This window comes from Schistocerca americana, chromosome 3, assembly GCF_021461395.2.
Source record: "Schistocerca americana isolate TAMUIC-IGC-003095 chromosome 3, iqSchAmer2.1, whole genome shotgun sequence".
Lineage (NCBI taxonomy): Eukaryota > Metazoa > Arthropoda > Insecta > Orthoptera > Acrididae > Schistocerca > Schistocerca americana.
The window spans coordinates 66587412-66601369 of record NC_060121.1 but is presented as its reverse complement, the minus strand read 5'-3'; the positions used below and the strand labels follow the sequence as shown (position 1 = coordinate 66601369).

Below are 13958 nucleotides of genomic sequence, written 5' to 3'. Positions count from 1 at the left end.
TAGGAACAACGACAGCGTCACGCCAACGCATGGGGACCTGACCTTCGGTCCAGACGCGATTGTAGGTACGAAGAAGGAAGTAAAAGCAGAAAGAGTAATACGGACAGCTATTGCTTGGAGTGGGGTGGTCAATGGGATGGGATGGTAATAGACATCGTCCCGAACGAGCAACATGATCCCACCATGAGCTGGGATACCGTCCACAGGGGTGAGGTCATACCGCTCCGAGGTATAGTGGGTAAAGGCAATACGGTCAGTCGGGCGCAACTTGGTTTCCTGGAGACCAAGGACGAGCGGACAGTGCAGGCAGAGGAGCAGTTTTGGTTCCTCCCCATTAGATCGAATACCTCTTATGTTCCAATGTAACAAGGCCATCGCTAGTCAAAAAAGAGGGAACGAGACGAGGGAAGAGCTGGTCACCTCGACGGCCGCAGAGTGCCAGGTTTCGAGGGAACAACGCTACTACCGACGGGAGGCGGATCCTGTTCCATCGAGTCATCGCCAGCTGCGGCCGCTGTCCCTGGTTGTGTAGGAGGGGCAGCATCATTTGTCGACAAGAGGCTAGCTGAGCGCCTGGCAGCAGAGCGTCCCGGCGAAACTGAGGACGGCTGGGACCAGCAACTCACGGATGGAGCGTCAGACGAAACGCACCAGGGTGGAGAGGGGGATAGAGACTTCTTGGAGGCCTTCTTGGAGGCCTTCTTGGAGGCCTTCTTGGAGGCCTTCTTGGAGGCCTTCTTGGAGGCCTTCTTGGAGGCCTTCTTGGAGGCCTTCTTGGAGGCCTTCTTGGAGGCCTTCTTGGAGGCCTTCTTGGAGGCCTTCTTGGAGGCCTTCTTGGAGGCCTTCTTGGAGGCCTTCTTGGAGGCCTTCTTGGAGGCCTTCTTGGAGGCCTTCTTGGAGGCCTTCTTGGAGGCCTTCTTGGAGGCCTTCTTGGAGGCCTTCTTGGAGGCCTTCTTGGAGGCCTTCTTGGAGGCCTTCTTGGAGGCCTTCTTGGAGGCCTTCTTGGAGGCCTTCTTGGAGGCCTTCTTGGAGGCCTTCTTGGAGGCCTTCTTGGAGGCCTTCTTGGAGGCCTTCTTGGAGGCCTTCTTGGAGGCCTTCTTGGAGGCCTTCTTGGAGGCCTTCTTGGAAGTCTGAGGAGGCACAGGGATGGTGGGCTGGACCCGAAGAAGGTCGTCACACGCGGGCTCGGTTTTGGAACGCCGGACCTCTGAAGCTGGGGTCCGGAACGTTTCCCCGATAGATGCCTGAGAAGATGATCGCTTCTCAGGCGGCGGAGGGGGGGAGGGAGGAGGAGGAGGAAGGGTGGCCCCTGGGGCAGAGGGGACGGGGGCCACGGGGGAGGATGATTTGGAAGGGAGGGATTTGGGAGGCGGAGGCAGAGACCCCGGATGGGGAGGAGGCAGAGGGGGGGACAGGATAGGGGTGAGGATACTGCAGAAGGAGTGGACACAACTGAGGCAAACAAAGTGGTCAACGGCACGGGATGGAGGCGGTCACTCTTCTTCCTGGCCTCAGAATAAGAGAGCCGATCCGAAGTTTTGAGTTCTTGTATCTTCTTCTCCTTCTCATATGTGGGGCAGTCTGAGGATCTAGGCGAGTGGATGCCAGGACAATTAACGCACCGAGGTGGTGGGGTGCATGTATGTTCCTCACGAAGAGGACATCCACAATCGCCACAAAGGTTCTCAGCCTCACACCGTGACGACATGTGCCCAAAGCGCAAACACTGAAAGCAGCGCATAGGAGGCGGGACGTAAGGTCGCACGTCGCACCGGTAGCACATCACCTTTACCTTCTCCGGGAGAACGTCCCCCTCGAAGGTGAGGATAAAGGCCCCGGTGTCGATGCGACGGTCTTTGGGGCCGCGCTGGACACGCCGGACGAAATGCACGCCTCTGCGCTCCAGGTTGGCCCTGAGCTCCTCATCAGATTGCAGCAGGAGGTCCCGATGAAAAATAACACCCTGCGTCCTATTTAGTGCCAGATGCGGGACACTGGGATGTCCCCTGGGCGGCCGCACGCCTGGAGCGCCGCCGACTGTGTGGCGGAGGTGGTCTTTAGAAGAACGGACCCCGAACGCATCTTACTGAGAGCATCGATTTCCCCGACGATGTCCTCAATGTGCTGAACAAAGAACATGGGCTTGGAGGTGGCGAACTTCCCGGCATCGGTTCGAGAACAGACCAAATTGCGGGGGAAGTACTTCGCCCCAAGCCAGTGGGCCTGTCCCTCCTCCCAGGGAGTGGCCAAGGGGGAAAGGGCAGGAGAACCCGAACTAGAAACAGTACTTTTCCTCTTGAAAGACTCGGCCTGATATGTGTTGACGTTTCATCTGCAAAACATCCGCCCGATACCACCCACTCCGACCAAGGGCTCTCCCCACAGGCGCCACCCAGCCTCAGCAAGGGCCACCTGGCAGGATGACCGTTGCCGGCAGTCCTGATGCCCCAAGGAGATGGGCATCTACTCCTTGGCCGACGTGGGGAGGGTGCAGCTCAGTTATCAGCAGTACGATCCCTGTGTTGTCAGGGGGCTACAACTTAGAGGGTACATGACGACCCCACCACAACGGGCTGGCTACCGTGCTGGATTTTGGGTGCCATGGAAAGTCCGTCATGGTCGTAGGTGCAGATGGGGACGCACTATGGGTGTAACTTGTACAACTCATCAGGCGTTTGGGCCCAATTTGAGGAATAGTGGGTATGGTTACAACGCCGGTACAATGCTGAGTGTGAAGGTCTTAGTGCACTGAGGACCAGTGGTACACCACGTAAGGCGTCCTTCCCCAAAAGGCTCGTACTTCTGTAGAATTTTCAAAAATGGAGGTCGAACCGCAAGGGGGACCATCACATGGAAGGCCGAAATGGTTGAAACTCCTTTTAGTCGCCTCTTACGACAGGCAGGAATACCTCAGGCCTATTCATACCCCGGACCCGCAGGGGGAGGGAGGGGGTTGGAGAGGGGCCTAGGACTGGGGTAAGGAAGGGGGAGCAAGGGGTGAAGATGTAACAAGCATAGCTAGACGTCATGGACACAGGGTGAATACGTGTATACTTCTTACAAGCCTCTGTATAGGTTAAACGATCGAGGGACTTCTGTATCTTCTCTTCCTTCTTGTATACTGTGCAATCTAGTGCATATGGAGAATGATTGCCATGACAATTAACACACACAGAAGGGGGAACACAGGGACTCCCCTCATGGAGTGGACCTCCACAGTCACCACAGAGAGGGGCCTGTGAACAGCGGGAAGACATGTGTCCAAAGCGGAAGCACTTAGAACACCACATAGGATGTGGGATGTATGGCTTCACATCACATCGATAAACCATAGTCTTTACTTTCTTAGGGAGGGTATCCTCTTCAAAGACCAGGATAAAGGCACCAGTACCAATGTGATTGTCCTTAGGATCCTTCTGAACACGCCAAACAAAGTGAACACCCCGCCGTCCGAGATTGTCCCGAAGTTCCTCATCAGTTTGAAGGATGAGGCTCCTGTGAAAAATCGCACATTGAACCATATTTCGAGACTCGTGGGGGGTAATGGACACAGGAATTGTGGCAAGATGGGTACAGCACGAAGGGCCGCAGACTGGGCAGCTGAAGCAGTTTTGATCAGCAACGAACCCGACCGCATCTAGCTCAGGGAGTCCACTTTGCCGAACTTGTCTTCAATGTGTTCCACAAAGAACAAAGGTTTGGTATTGGTTAAAGTATCCCCATCAGTCATGGTGCCCCCAGCCAACGGGCTTGACCCACTTCCCAGGGGGTAGCCATGGAAGGGAAGGCCAAAGGGGCAAGGGAAGCAGCACTAGAAGAATCAGTTCCACGCAGAGAGATAGCTGCAGAAGAATGGCCAGAGTTCTGGACCAGTATGCGTTTCATTTGCGTAGTGTCCGCCCTAATACCACTCACTCCAATCAGGAGCTCTCCTCATGGGCGCCACCCAGACACAGCAAGAGCCGTCTGGCACAGCGGCCATTGCCGGGAGTTCCGATTGTCCAGGGTGACGAGCAACCACTCCAAGGCTTGCGTGAGGTGGTCACAGAAGTGTAATCCCTGTGTGTTCAGGGAGCTCAACCAAAAGGGTACATAGCGACCTCAGCACACGGGCTGGCTACCGTGCTGGCTATGCTCCCTGCCGCTGTTGGATAAGCAGCTGTAGCAGCAAGTCGTATACTCCTAGCTCACTCAATTGTTACATAGTTTAATTCTTAATTTCTTTGCGTGTTTTTGGTACTTGCATTGTTTAATTCATAAATTTCGGGCGTATTATAGTATTTGAGAGTTGCAGCATCGCGTTTCAGTACCTGAATTGTGTAAAATCGCGTAGTCTCCTTCCGCCGCCGAGCAGTGTGTCAGTAGTACGCAAGTAGGAAAATTACTGCATTTACTAGGCAATCTTGTATTTTAATAACCGTTTAAATTTTGTGTCGATTTGTTTGCGCTCTGTTGATTAGTTCAAACGTTCTTTGCACAACAGTTTTTAGCATGGATAGAGACTGCAACTGCTGTGTTCGGATGCCGGATGAGTTGGCATCCCTTCACTCCCAGCTTCAGGCAGTGTTGGCTTCGGTCACACAGCTTGAGGCTGTTGCCAATGGGCATCACTGTGGGGGTCCGGATAGGGGTTTGTCGGTGACAGCCAGCTCGTCCCATGCATCCCCCGATCGGACTACGACTGTGGTTGCCAGGGATACTGCCCGCATTGAGGCTGATCCCTCACCTGTGGTAGAGTGGGAGGTCGTCTCAAGGTGTGGCAGGAGGCGAAAGACATTCCAGAGGGCTGAACAGAAGGCCTCTCCAGTTTGTCTGACGAACCGGTTTCAGGCTCTGTCTCAGGCTGATACTGATCTTTGGCCTGACATGGCTGCTTGTCCTGTTCCAGAGGTTGCCCCTCAGTCTGCAAGACCCGGGCGGTCGCAGAGGGTGGGCTTACTGGTAGTTTGGAGCTCCAACGTCAGGCGCGTAATGGGGCCCCTTAGGGAAATGGCAGCAAGAGAAGGGAAGAAACCCAATGTGCACTCCATGTGCATACCGGGGGGAGTCCTTCCAGATGCGGAAAGGGTCCTTCTGGATGCCGTGAAGGGTACAGGGTGCACACATCTGCAGGTGGTCGTTCATGTCAGCACCAATGATGTGTGTCGCTATGGATCGGAGGAAATCCTCTCTGGCTTCTGGCGGCTATCTGATTTGGCGAAGACTGCCAGTCTCGCTAGCGGGATGAAAGCAGAGCTCACCATATGCAGCATCATCGACAGGACTGACTGCGGACCTTTGGTACAGAGCCGAGTGGAGGGTCTGAATCAGAGGCTGGGACGGTTCTGCGACCGTGTGGGTTGCAGATTCCTCGATTTGCGCCATAGGGTAGTGGGGTTTTGGGTTCCGCTGGATAGGTCAGGAGTCCACAACACGCAACAAGCGGCTACACGGGTAGCAGGGCTTGTGTGGTGTTGGCTGGGCGGTTTTTTAGGTTAGATGGCCTTGGGCAATTACAGAAAGGGCAACAGCCTCAACGGGTGTGGGGCAAAGTCAAGACATGCAGGGACCAAGCAGCAATCAGTATTGTAATTGTCAACTGTCGAAGCTGCGTTGGTAAAGTACCGGAACTTAGAGCGCTGATAGAAAGCACCGAAGCTGAAATCGTTATAGGTACAGAAAGCTGGCTGAAGCCAGAGATAATTTCTGCCGAAATTTTTACAAAGGTACAGACGGTGTTTAGGAAGGATAGATTGCATGCAACCGGTGGTGGAGTGTTCGTCGCTGTTAGTAGTAGTTTATCCAGTAGTGAAGTAGAAGTGGATAGTTCCTGTGAATTATTATGGGTGGAGGTTACACTCAACAACCGAGCTAGGTTAATAATTGCCTCCTTTTACCGACCTCCCGACTCAGCAGCATTAGTAGCAGAACTGAGAGAAAATTTGGAATACATTTCACATAAATTTTCTCAGCATGTTATAGTCTTAGGTGGAGATTTCAATTTACCAGATATAGACTGGGACACTCAGATGTTTAGGACGGGTGGTAGGGACAGAGCATTGAGTGACATACTGAGTGCACTATCCGAAAATTACCTCGAGCAATTAAACAGAGAACCGTCTCGTGGAGATAACATCTTGGACCTACTGATAACAAACAGACCCGAACTTTTCGACTCTGTATGTGCAGAACAGGGAATCAGTGATCATAAGGCCGTTGCAGCATCCCTGAATATGGAAGTAAATAGGAATATAAAAGGGAGGAAGGTTTATCTGTTTAGCAAGAGTAATAGAAGGCAGATTTCAGACTACCTAACAGATCAAAACGAAAATTTCTGTTCCGACACTGACAATGTTGAGTGTTTATGGAAAAAGTTCAAGGCAATCGTAAAATGCGTTTTAGAGAGGTACATGCCGAGTAAAACAGTGAGGGACGGGAAAACCCACCGTGGTACAACAACAAAGTTAGGAAACTACTGCGAAAGCAAAGAGAGCTTCACTGCAAATTTAAACGCAGCCAAAGCCTCTCAGGCACACAGAAGCTAAATGATGTCAAAGTTAGCGTAAGGAGGGCTATGCGTGAGGCGTTCAGTGAATTCGAAAGTAAAATTCTATGTACCGACTTGACAGAAAATCCTAGGAAGTTCTGCTCTTACGTTAAATCAGTAAGTGGCTCGAAACAGCATATCCAGACACTCCGGGATGACGATGCCATTGAAACAGAGGATGACATGCGTAAAGCTGAAATACTAAACACCTTTTTCCAAAGCTGTTTCACAGAGGAAGACCGCACTGCAGTTCCTTCTCTAAATCCTCGCACAAACGAAAAAATGGCTGACATCGAAATAAGTGTCCAAGGAATAGAAAAGCAACTGGAATCACTCAATAGAGGAAAGTCCACTGGACCTGACGGGATACCAATTCGATTCTACACATAGTTCGCGAAAGAACTTGCCCCCCTTCTAACAGCCGTGTACCGCAAGTCTAGAGGAACGGAGGGTTCCAAATGATTGGAAAAGAGCACAGGTAGTCCCAGTCTTCAAGAAGAGTCGTCGAGCAGATGCGCAAAACTACCGACCTATATCTCTGACGTCGATCTGTTGTAGAATTTTAGAACATGTTTTTTGCTCGAGAAACCCAGAATCTACTATGTAGGAATCAACATGGATTCCGGAAACAGTGATCGTGTGAGACCCAACTCGCTTTATTTGTTCATGAGACCCAGAAAATATTAGATACAGGCTCCCAGGAAGATGCTTTTTTTTTTGACTTCCTGAAGGCGTTCGATACAGTTCCGCACTGTCGCCTGATAAAGTAAGAGCCTACGGAATATCAGACCAGCTGTGTGGCTGGATTGAAGAGTTTTTACCAAACAGAACACAGCATGTTGTTATCAATGGAGAGACGTCTACAGACGTTAAGGTATTCTCTGGCGTGCCACAAGGGAGTGTTATGGGACCATTGCTTTTCACAATATATATAACTGACCTAGTAGATAGTGTCTGAAGTTCCATGCGGCTTTTCGTCGATGATGCTGTAGTATACAGAGAAGTTGCAGCATTAGAAAATTGCAGTGAAATGCAGGAAGATCTGCAGCGGATAGGCACTTGGTGCAGGGAGTGGCAACTGACCCTTAACATAGAAAAATGTAATGTATTGCGAATACATAGAAAGAAGGATCCTTTATTGTATGGTTATATGATAGCGGAACAAACACTGGTAGCAGTTTCTTCTGTAAAATATCTGGGAGTATGCGTGCGGAACGATTTGAAGTGGAATGATCATATAAAATTAATTGTTGGTAAGGCGGGTACCATGTTGAGATTCATTGGGAGAGTGCTTAGAAGATGTAGTCCATCAACAAAGGAGGTGGCTTACAAAACACTCGTTCGACCTATACTTGAGTATTGCTCATCAGTGTGGGATCCGTACCAGATCGGGTTGACGGAGGAGATAGAGAAGATCCAAAGAAGAGCGGCGCGTTTCGTCACAGGGTTATTTGGTAACCGTGATAGCGTTACGGAGATGTTTAATAAAGTCAAGTGGCAGACTCTGCAAGAGAGGCGCTCTGCATCGTGGTGTAGCTTGCTCGCCAGGTTTCGAGAGGGTGCGTTTCTGGATGAGGTATCGAATATATTTCTTCCCCCTACTTATACCTCCCGAGGAGATCACGAATGTAAAATTAGAGAGATTAGAGCGCGCATGGAGGCTTTCAGACAGTTGTTCTTCCCGCGAACCATACGCGACTGGAACAGGAAAGGGAGGTAATGACAGTGGCACGTAAAGTGCCCTCCGCCACACACCGTTGGGTGGCTTGCGGAGTATAGATGTAGATGTATGCACCCTAGCATCAGACAACGACGTGAAAGAAAAGGTGGAATGAACTAGGAGGGCACACGTTGGAGACACTAGGTAAGGTGCTCTTCCCCAAATGGCTTACACTACGGAGGAGAAATTTAGTAATGGAGGTCGAACTGCAGAGGGGGACCAGGGAGTGCCAAACGGAGGTGATTACCCAAGAAAGCTAAATTGCAAAACCAACATAACCATGAGGATAGCAGGGGCCAACATAAGCAAGGATACCAAGAGAGGGAGAGGAGAGGGCGAGGGGGAAGGAGCAAGGAGGGGAAAGGAGGGAAAGGGGAAGGAAATGCAGCCCTGGAAAGAAGGAAGGCTGCAATAGCTCGGGGCCCCGTGCTCGCCACGCACGTATCCACAGAAGAGTTGTGGACCCACTGGGGCGTTGTGGAATATTGTTATGTACATATCTCAAAGATGTCACTAAACCCTGCAAATGCTGCTGCTTTAGAAGATGTACCACAGAAAATAGTAGTACTGTGCATGACTTATTTCGAATCCCACAACAAATTGCGGAAAGAAAAACAGAATTCTAAGCCCCATCCTACAAAAGAGAAAAATGATGGATTTTCTGTGAATTTTGGATGTCTTACAACTGCTGGTATGGAGATGCTCTAAAGCCACAATGGCAAGTGGGAGACGGAATCCCACTTGTTCTAACCAGAGGAAGCTGGTGTGCTTGCACTGGTCTCCGACCATTTGAAAAAAGATGACTTTCAGATGTAACAGAATCTTCCGTAACTGCCGTGCCCCCGTCTTGTTCGAACCTGTCTGTAGAGGTTCTTAAGTCACAAACAAAGATTGTCTTGACACATCTGCGTCAAGAAACTTCCTGTCAATGGAGCTTTCTGACTGGTTCTGAAGTGGTATACAGATCACGAAATACAGAAACTACCGTCATAATTACACTGCTCTGCTCGAAACCAGTCTCCAGCAAGGGTATTTCACCACCATACCATATCGATGCTTGAGAATTCGTATTCTGTACCATACAAAGGATGGTTACCCCTAGAGAGGTAAGCCTCAACATCCTTACATTTGTCCTATAGCCATCCCTAGCATTTGTAGACTTAGAGAAAGCTTTTGACAATGTTGACTGGAATACTCTCTTTCAAATTCTAAAGGTGGCAAGGGTAAAATACAGGGAGCGAAAGGCTATTTACAATTTGTGCAGAAACCAGATTGCAGTTATAAGAGTCGAGGGACATGAAAGGGAAGCAATGGTTGGGAAGGCAGTAAGACAGGGTTGTAGCCTCTCCCCGATGTTATTCAATCTGTATATTGAGCAAGCAGTAAAGGAAACAAAAGAAAAATTCGGAGTAGGTATTAAAATCCATGGAGAAGAAATAAAAACTTTGACGTTCGCCGATGACATTGTAATTCTCTCAGAGACGGCAAAGGACTTGGAAGAGCAGTGGAACGGAATGGATGGTGTCTTGAAGTGAGGGTATAAGATGAACATCAACAAAAGCAAAACGAGGATAATGGAATGTAGTCGAATTAAGTCGGGTGATGTTGAGGGTAATAGATTAGGAAATGAGACACTTAAAGTAGTAAAGGAGTTTTGCTATTTGGGGAGCAAAATATCTGATGATGGTCGAAGTAGAGAGGATATAAAATGTAGACTGGCAATGGCAAGGAAAGCGTTTCTGAAGAAGAGAAATTTGTTAACATCGAGTATAGATTTAAGTGTCAGGAAGTCATTTCTGAAAGTATTTGTATGGAGTGTAGCCATGTATGGAAGTGAAACATGGACGGTAAATAGTTTGGACAAGAAGAGAATAGAAGCTTTCGAAATGTGGTGCTACAGAAGAATGCTGAAGATTAGATGGGTAGTCACATAACTAATGAGGTGGTACTGAATAGGATTGGGGAGAAGGGGAGTTTGTGGCACAACTTGACCAGAAGAAGGGATCGGTTGGTAGGACATGTTCTGAGGCATCAAGGGATCACCAATTTAGTATTGGAGGGCAGCGTGGAGGGTAAAAATCATAGAGGGAGGTCAAGAGATGAATACACTAAGCAGATTCAGAAGGATGTAGGTTGCAGTAGGTACTGGGAGATGATGAAGCTTGCACAGGATGGGTTAGCATGGAAAGCTGCATCAAACCAGTCTCAGGACTGAAGACCACAACAACAACAACAACCATACAAAGTCATCACTTCTGCATCCTGTATGTACCTATCGACCACTTGGCACCTGTATACTGAGAAGACAGATTGCAAAAAAACAGAGGCACATGCACCGTATACTGTCGCAGCACTAGATGTTTCCCGAGAGGTCGGTCGGCCATCCACCACAGCCAACAGTCACGAGTCAACTCCCCCCTGCAGCAAGGTGCGATTTGTGCTTTTACCGGGGGGGGGGGGGGGGGGATGTCTTAGGGGGGGTCAGTAGAATTATATATGTTACTAGCTTGGACCGTGGCGTTACGCATGGTTAAACAGCTATTTATAAATAGATGTTAATGCCGAAACTCACCATTGACGCGAATGCACTATCACATAAGCCATCCCTTGTTATATCTTTAAGAGTACATTATAGGTAAAGCTAATGTACAAAATCATCTACATACAGGTACAGTTATACAAGGGAATTCAAAAAGTAGAGGCACATTTGTGAAAATGTTGTACTTATTCTGATGATAGAAAATTGAAACATATTAATAGTTAGACTTATTAAAAACTTTCAGTGTTCGGCTCCACAAATTTAAATTATATGTAAAGTTTTACTCCAGTGCGTGGGAAAAACATCTCAGGTTGGGATGCATAAACTAAAACCAGAGGAGGGGATGGTCTGATGCAGAGGGGGGGAAATCCCTCCCATCCCCCCTGCAAATCGCACACTGCCCTGCACTCGCTAGCCTGATGTGTGATCACAGTGCCCTCTGCTGACAGGTCACACTCTGAACTGCTGTACAAAGTTTAGAACGGCAGGGCTGGCTCCTCTGGCACAAAGGTGTCCGCTAATGGTGCTGTTTCCGATCTGGCCTGCTTGCTGCCGTGGTTTCTTCAACCAACTGCGATCATCTCCAGACTATGGAATTTTAAGATTTACTTTCTGAACACATACGATGAGAAATAGTGTATTACTTTACCAATTTCGAAACCGATATCAGCTGCAATATGCAATTTTTCACGCCCCCCCCCCAAAAAAAAGGACTTATTTAGGAAACTTTTTTGCTGAAGTCATCGAGTAGCGTAAGAAAATTTCTGGAATGTCATTAATTTTCACGTAGTTTGCCGGAATATCATACCATATACGCGACTGTTCTTGGTGTCAACCACATGTCAGTACAATTCTGAAGGTAAAGAGCGGAAATTATATCTAAAGAAACCTGAAACTGAAGCGAAGCCATGTGAGACATGCTGCAGTCCAGTGAGTAACTAGAAAGTCATCTCGTCTGTGAAGATCTTTACGTGAATACTTGATAATAGGGGAAGGTTGTTCCACTCATATTTTTAACGGATACCAATGTCAGTGATACAACAGATTACATATAATCCTTGCACTTTATGAATTCAACTAAAGTTTTATACTTATAATCGTAAGTGCTTCTAATAAATAGAGAACCAGCAAACATCTCCTCCAGCTGTTTTTCACCATTACATGCACACCCAACAACCGATGTTCCCTCAACCAAATAAAGATGGGAAATACGTAGAATGGCGGTACAAGCAGTTAACAGCTCAATTTACATGGGGAGGAGTAACTGCCCAGCGCACACACTCGCCCATACTGAATCTTTTCAGATTTACACAGAGCACACACCAAACACACGCGACTATGAAGGTTACCCAGTAGGAACTGAATGGTAGTTCGCTATTCATCCACCTAGAGGGCGACACGGTTAGGTCAGCTGCATGTCGGCACCCCAGCCTGTCCAGTTCGGGTGGTTAAGTGATGGCTTCTGGTGTAATCCGTAAATTTCAATTCGTTTCAGTCATGGGCTATCTCTGTCACGCACCTGCACGTCAGGCAGAATCGTCCTAGAAAACAATCCATATACTTATCAGGGTAATTACAATTAAACATTACGATCGTATCGCCAATATGACATCAGACAATAAGCAAAGTATTAGAAATACCACCTCCTGACCACTGTGGCTTTAGAAATATCAGTATCTGCACTATTATCATGACTGCCATAATTTTCTCCGTAATATCCATCGCCCATATGGTTGTCGATTTGCTGAAACTGCAAGTCTACACGTCGTATCTATACCTACCTCCATACCAAGCAACACATCGTAACAAAAACTAGGTCATTTCACATTCCAAGACATATGTCATAAGCCTTGTGACCACACCCAATCTTACACACATCACCTACTAAGTATAATAGTTCTCAACTAACCAACTGCTGGTGACAAAACAATATTGAGTGAAAATCTGAAATGGACAGATATATATCATTTGGTTTTTTTGGGAATGGTGCCAGTGTGTCTTAGGAAGAGATACATAATCGGTGGGTTGGTTGGTTTAAAAAAAGAGGAAGGAGACCAAACAGCGTGGTCATTGGACCCTTGTTCCTAATAAAACGATACCACAAGCGTGAGAATAGAATAGATGAGACATATAACATAAAACGGAAAGAAAGTAAAGACCACAAGAACGAAGGAAACTCAACAAACACTAAAAAGAACAAAAGAACAAGAAACAGAAAGATGCAAGAAGAGAGAGTTAAAGCAGATTACAGCGGCTGGCCCACCACAAAAATAAAAAGAAGCCAGGCACCCTAAAAGCACTAGGGTGGGGGACACAGGGGGACAAAGGACAGGCGCTGAAACTCAGATCGAATGATGAAAGCCACCCTCACGGCTGAAACTAAAGCCGTATCAGCCGATGAGGCGTTGTCCAGCAACCGAAGATGAAGTAGCACAGCAGCAAAAGAAGGACAGATAGGAAGAATATGAACCACTGTCAACCGGGCGCCGCACCAACACTGATATGGATCATCACTGCAAAGGAGGTAGCTGTGGGTAGCCGAGGGATGGCCAATGTGGAGCCGGCAGGTAACCATGGAATCCCTGCGAGAGGCCCTCATTGAGGACTTCCACTCTTTCCTGGTCCCCTTAATGGCTCTCAGTTTATTGTGCATTCTGATATTTTGCCATTCCGTCTCCCAAAGGTGAAAAACCTTGTGGCGTAGTAACCAACACGGGTGAGTTGCGGGGACGCCCATCTCCAGAAGTGGTTTCCATGTAGCCCGTTTGGCCAGCCTGTCGAAGTTAATTTCCCGGGATTACGATGTGACCAGGTGTCCAGAGAAATACAGCTGAACGACTGGACCATTCCAGGGCATAGATGGACTCCTGGATGAACGCTACCAAAGAATGACGAGGGTAGCCCTGGTTGATAGCTTGTAGGCTGCTCAAGGATTCAGTACATGAGAAGACTCCCCAGGACATGAACAGAGATGCTGAAGTGTACGAGAAATGGCCACCAGCTCTGCAGTAAATACACTACAGCCATCGGGTAAGAAATGCTGTTCAATATGGCCGCCGTGAACGTAGGCAAAGCCAACACGACCATCAGCCACGGAGTCATCAATATATAACACTTCAGAGCCCCAGAACACATTAAGAATCGAGAGGAGGTGACAGTGGAGAGCCACAGTG

General features: G+C 48.4%; 1 protein-coding gene across 1 annotated transcript in view; it reads right to left on the bottom strand.

Moving 5' to 3' along the window:
- LOC124605872 (late histone H1-like) overlaps positions 1-12572 on the bottom strand; it is a 198972-nt gene extending 186400 nt beyond the window's left edge. The window contains exons 1-2 of the mRNA XM_047137819.1: positions 12567-12572; positions 747-1154 (exon numbers count right to left, since the gene is read on the bottom strand). Coding sequence (XP_046993775.1) covers positions 747-1154; positions 12567-12572 — 414 coding nt within the window. The remainder of the gene's footprint in view (positions 1-746; positions 1155-12566) is intronic.
- Positions 12573-13958: the final 1386 nt, after the last annotated feature.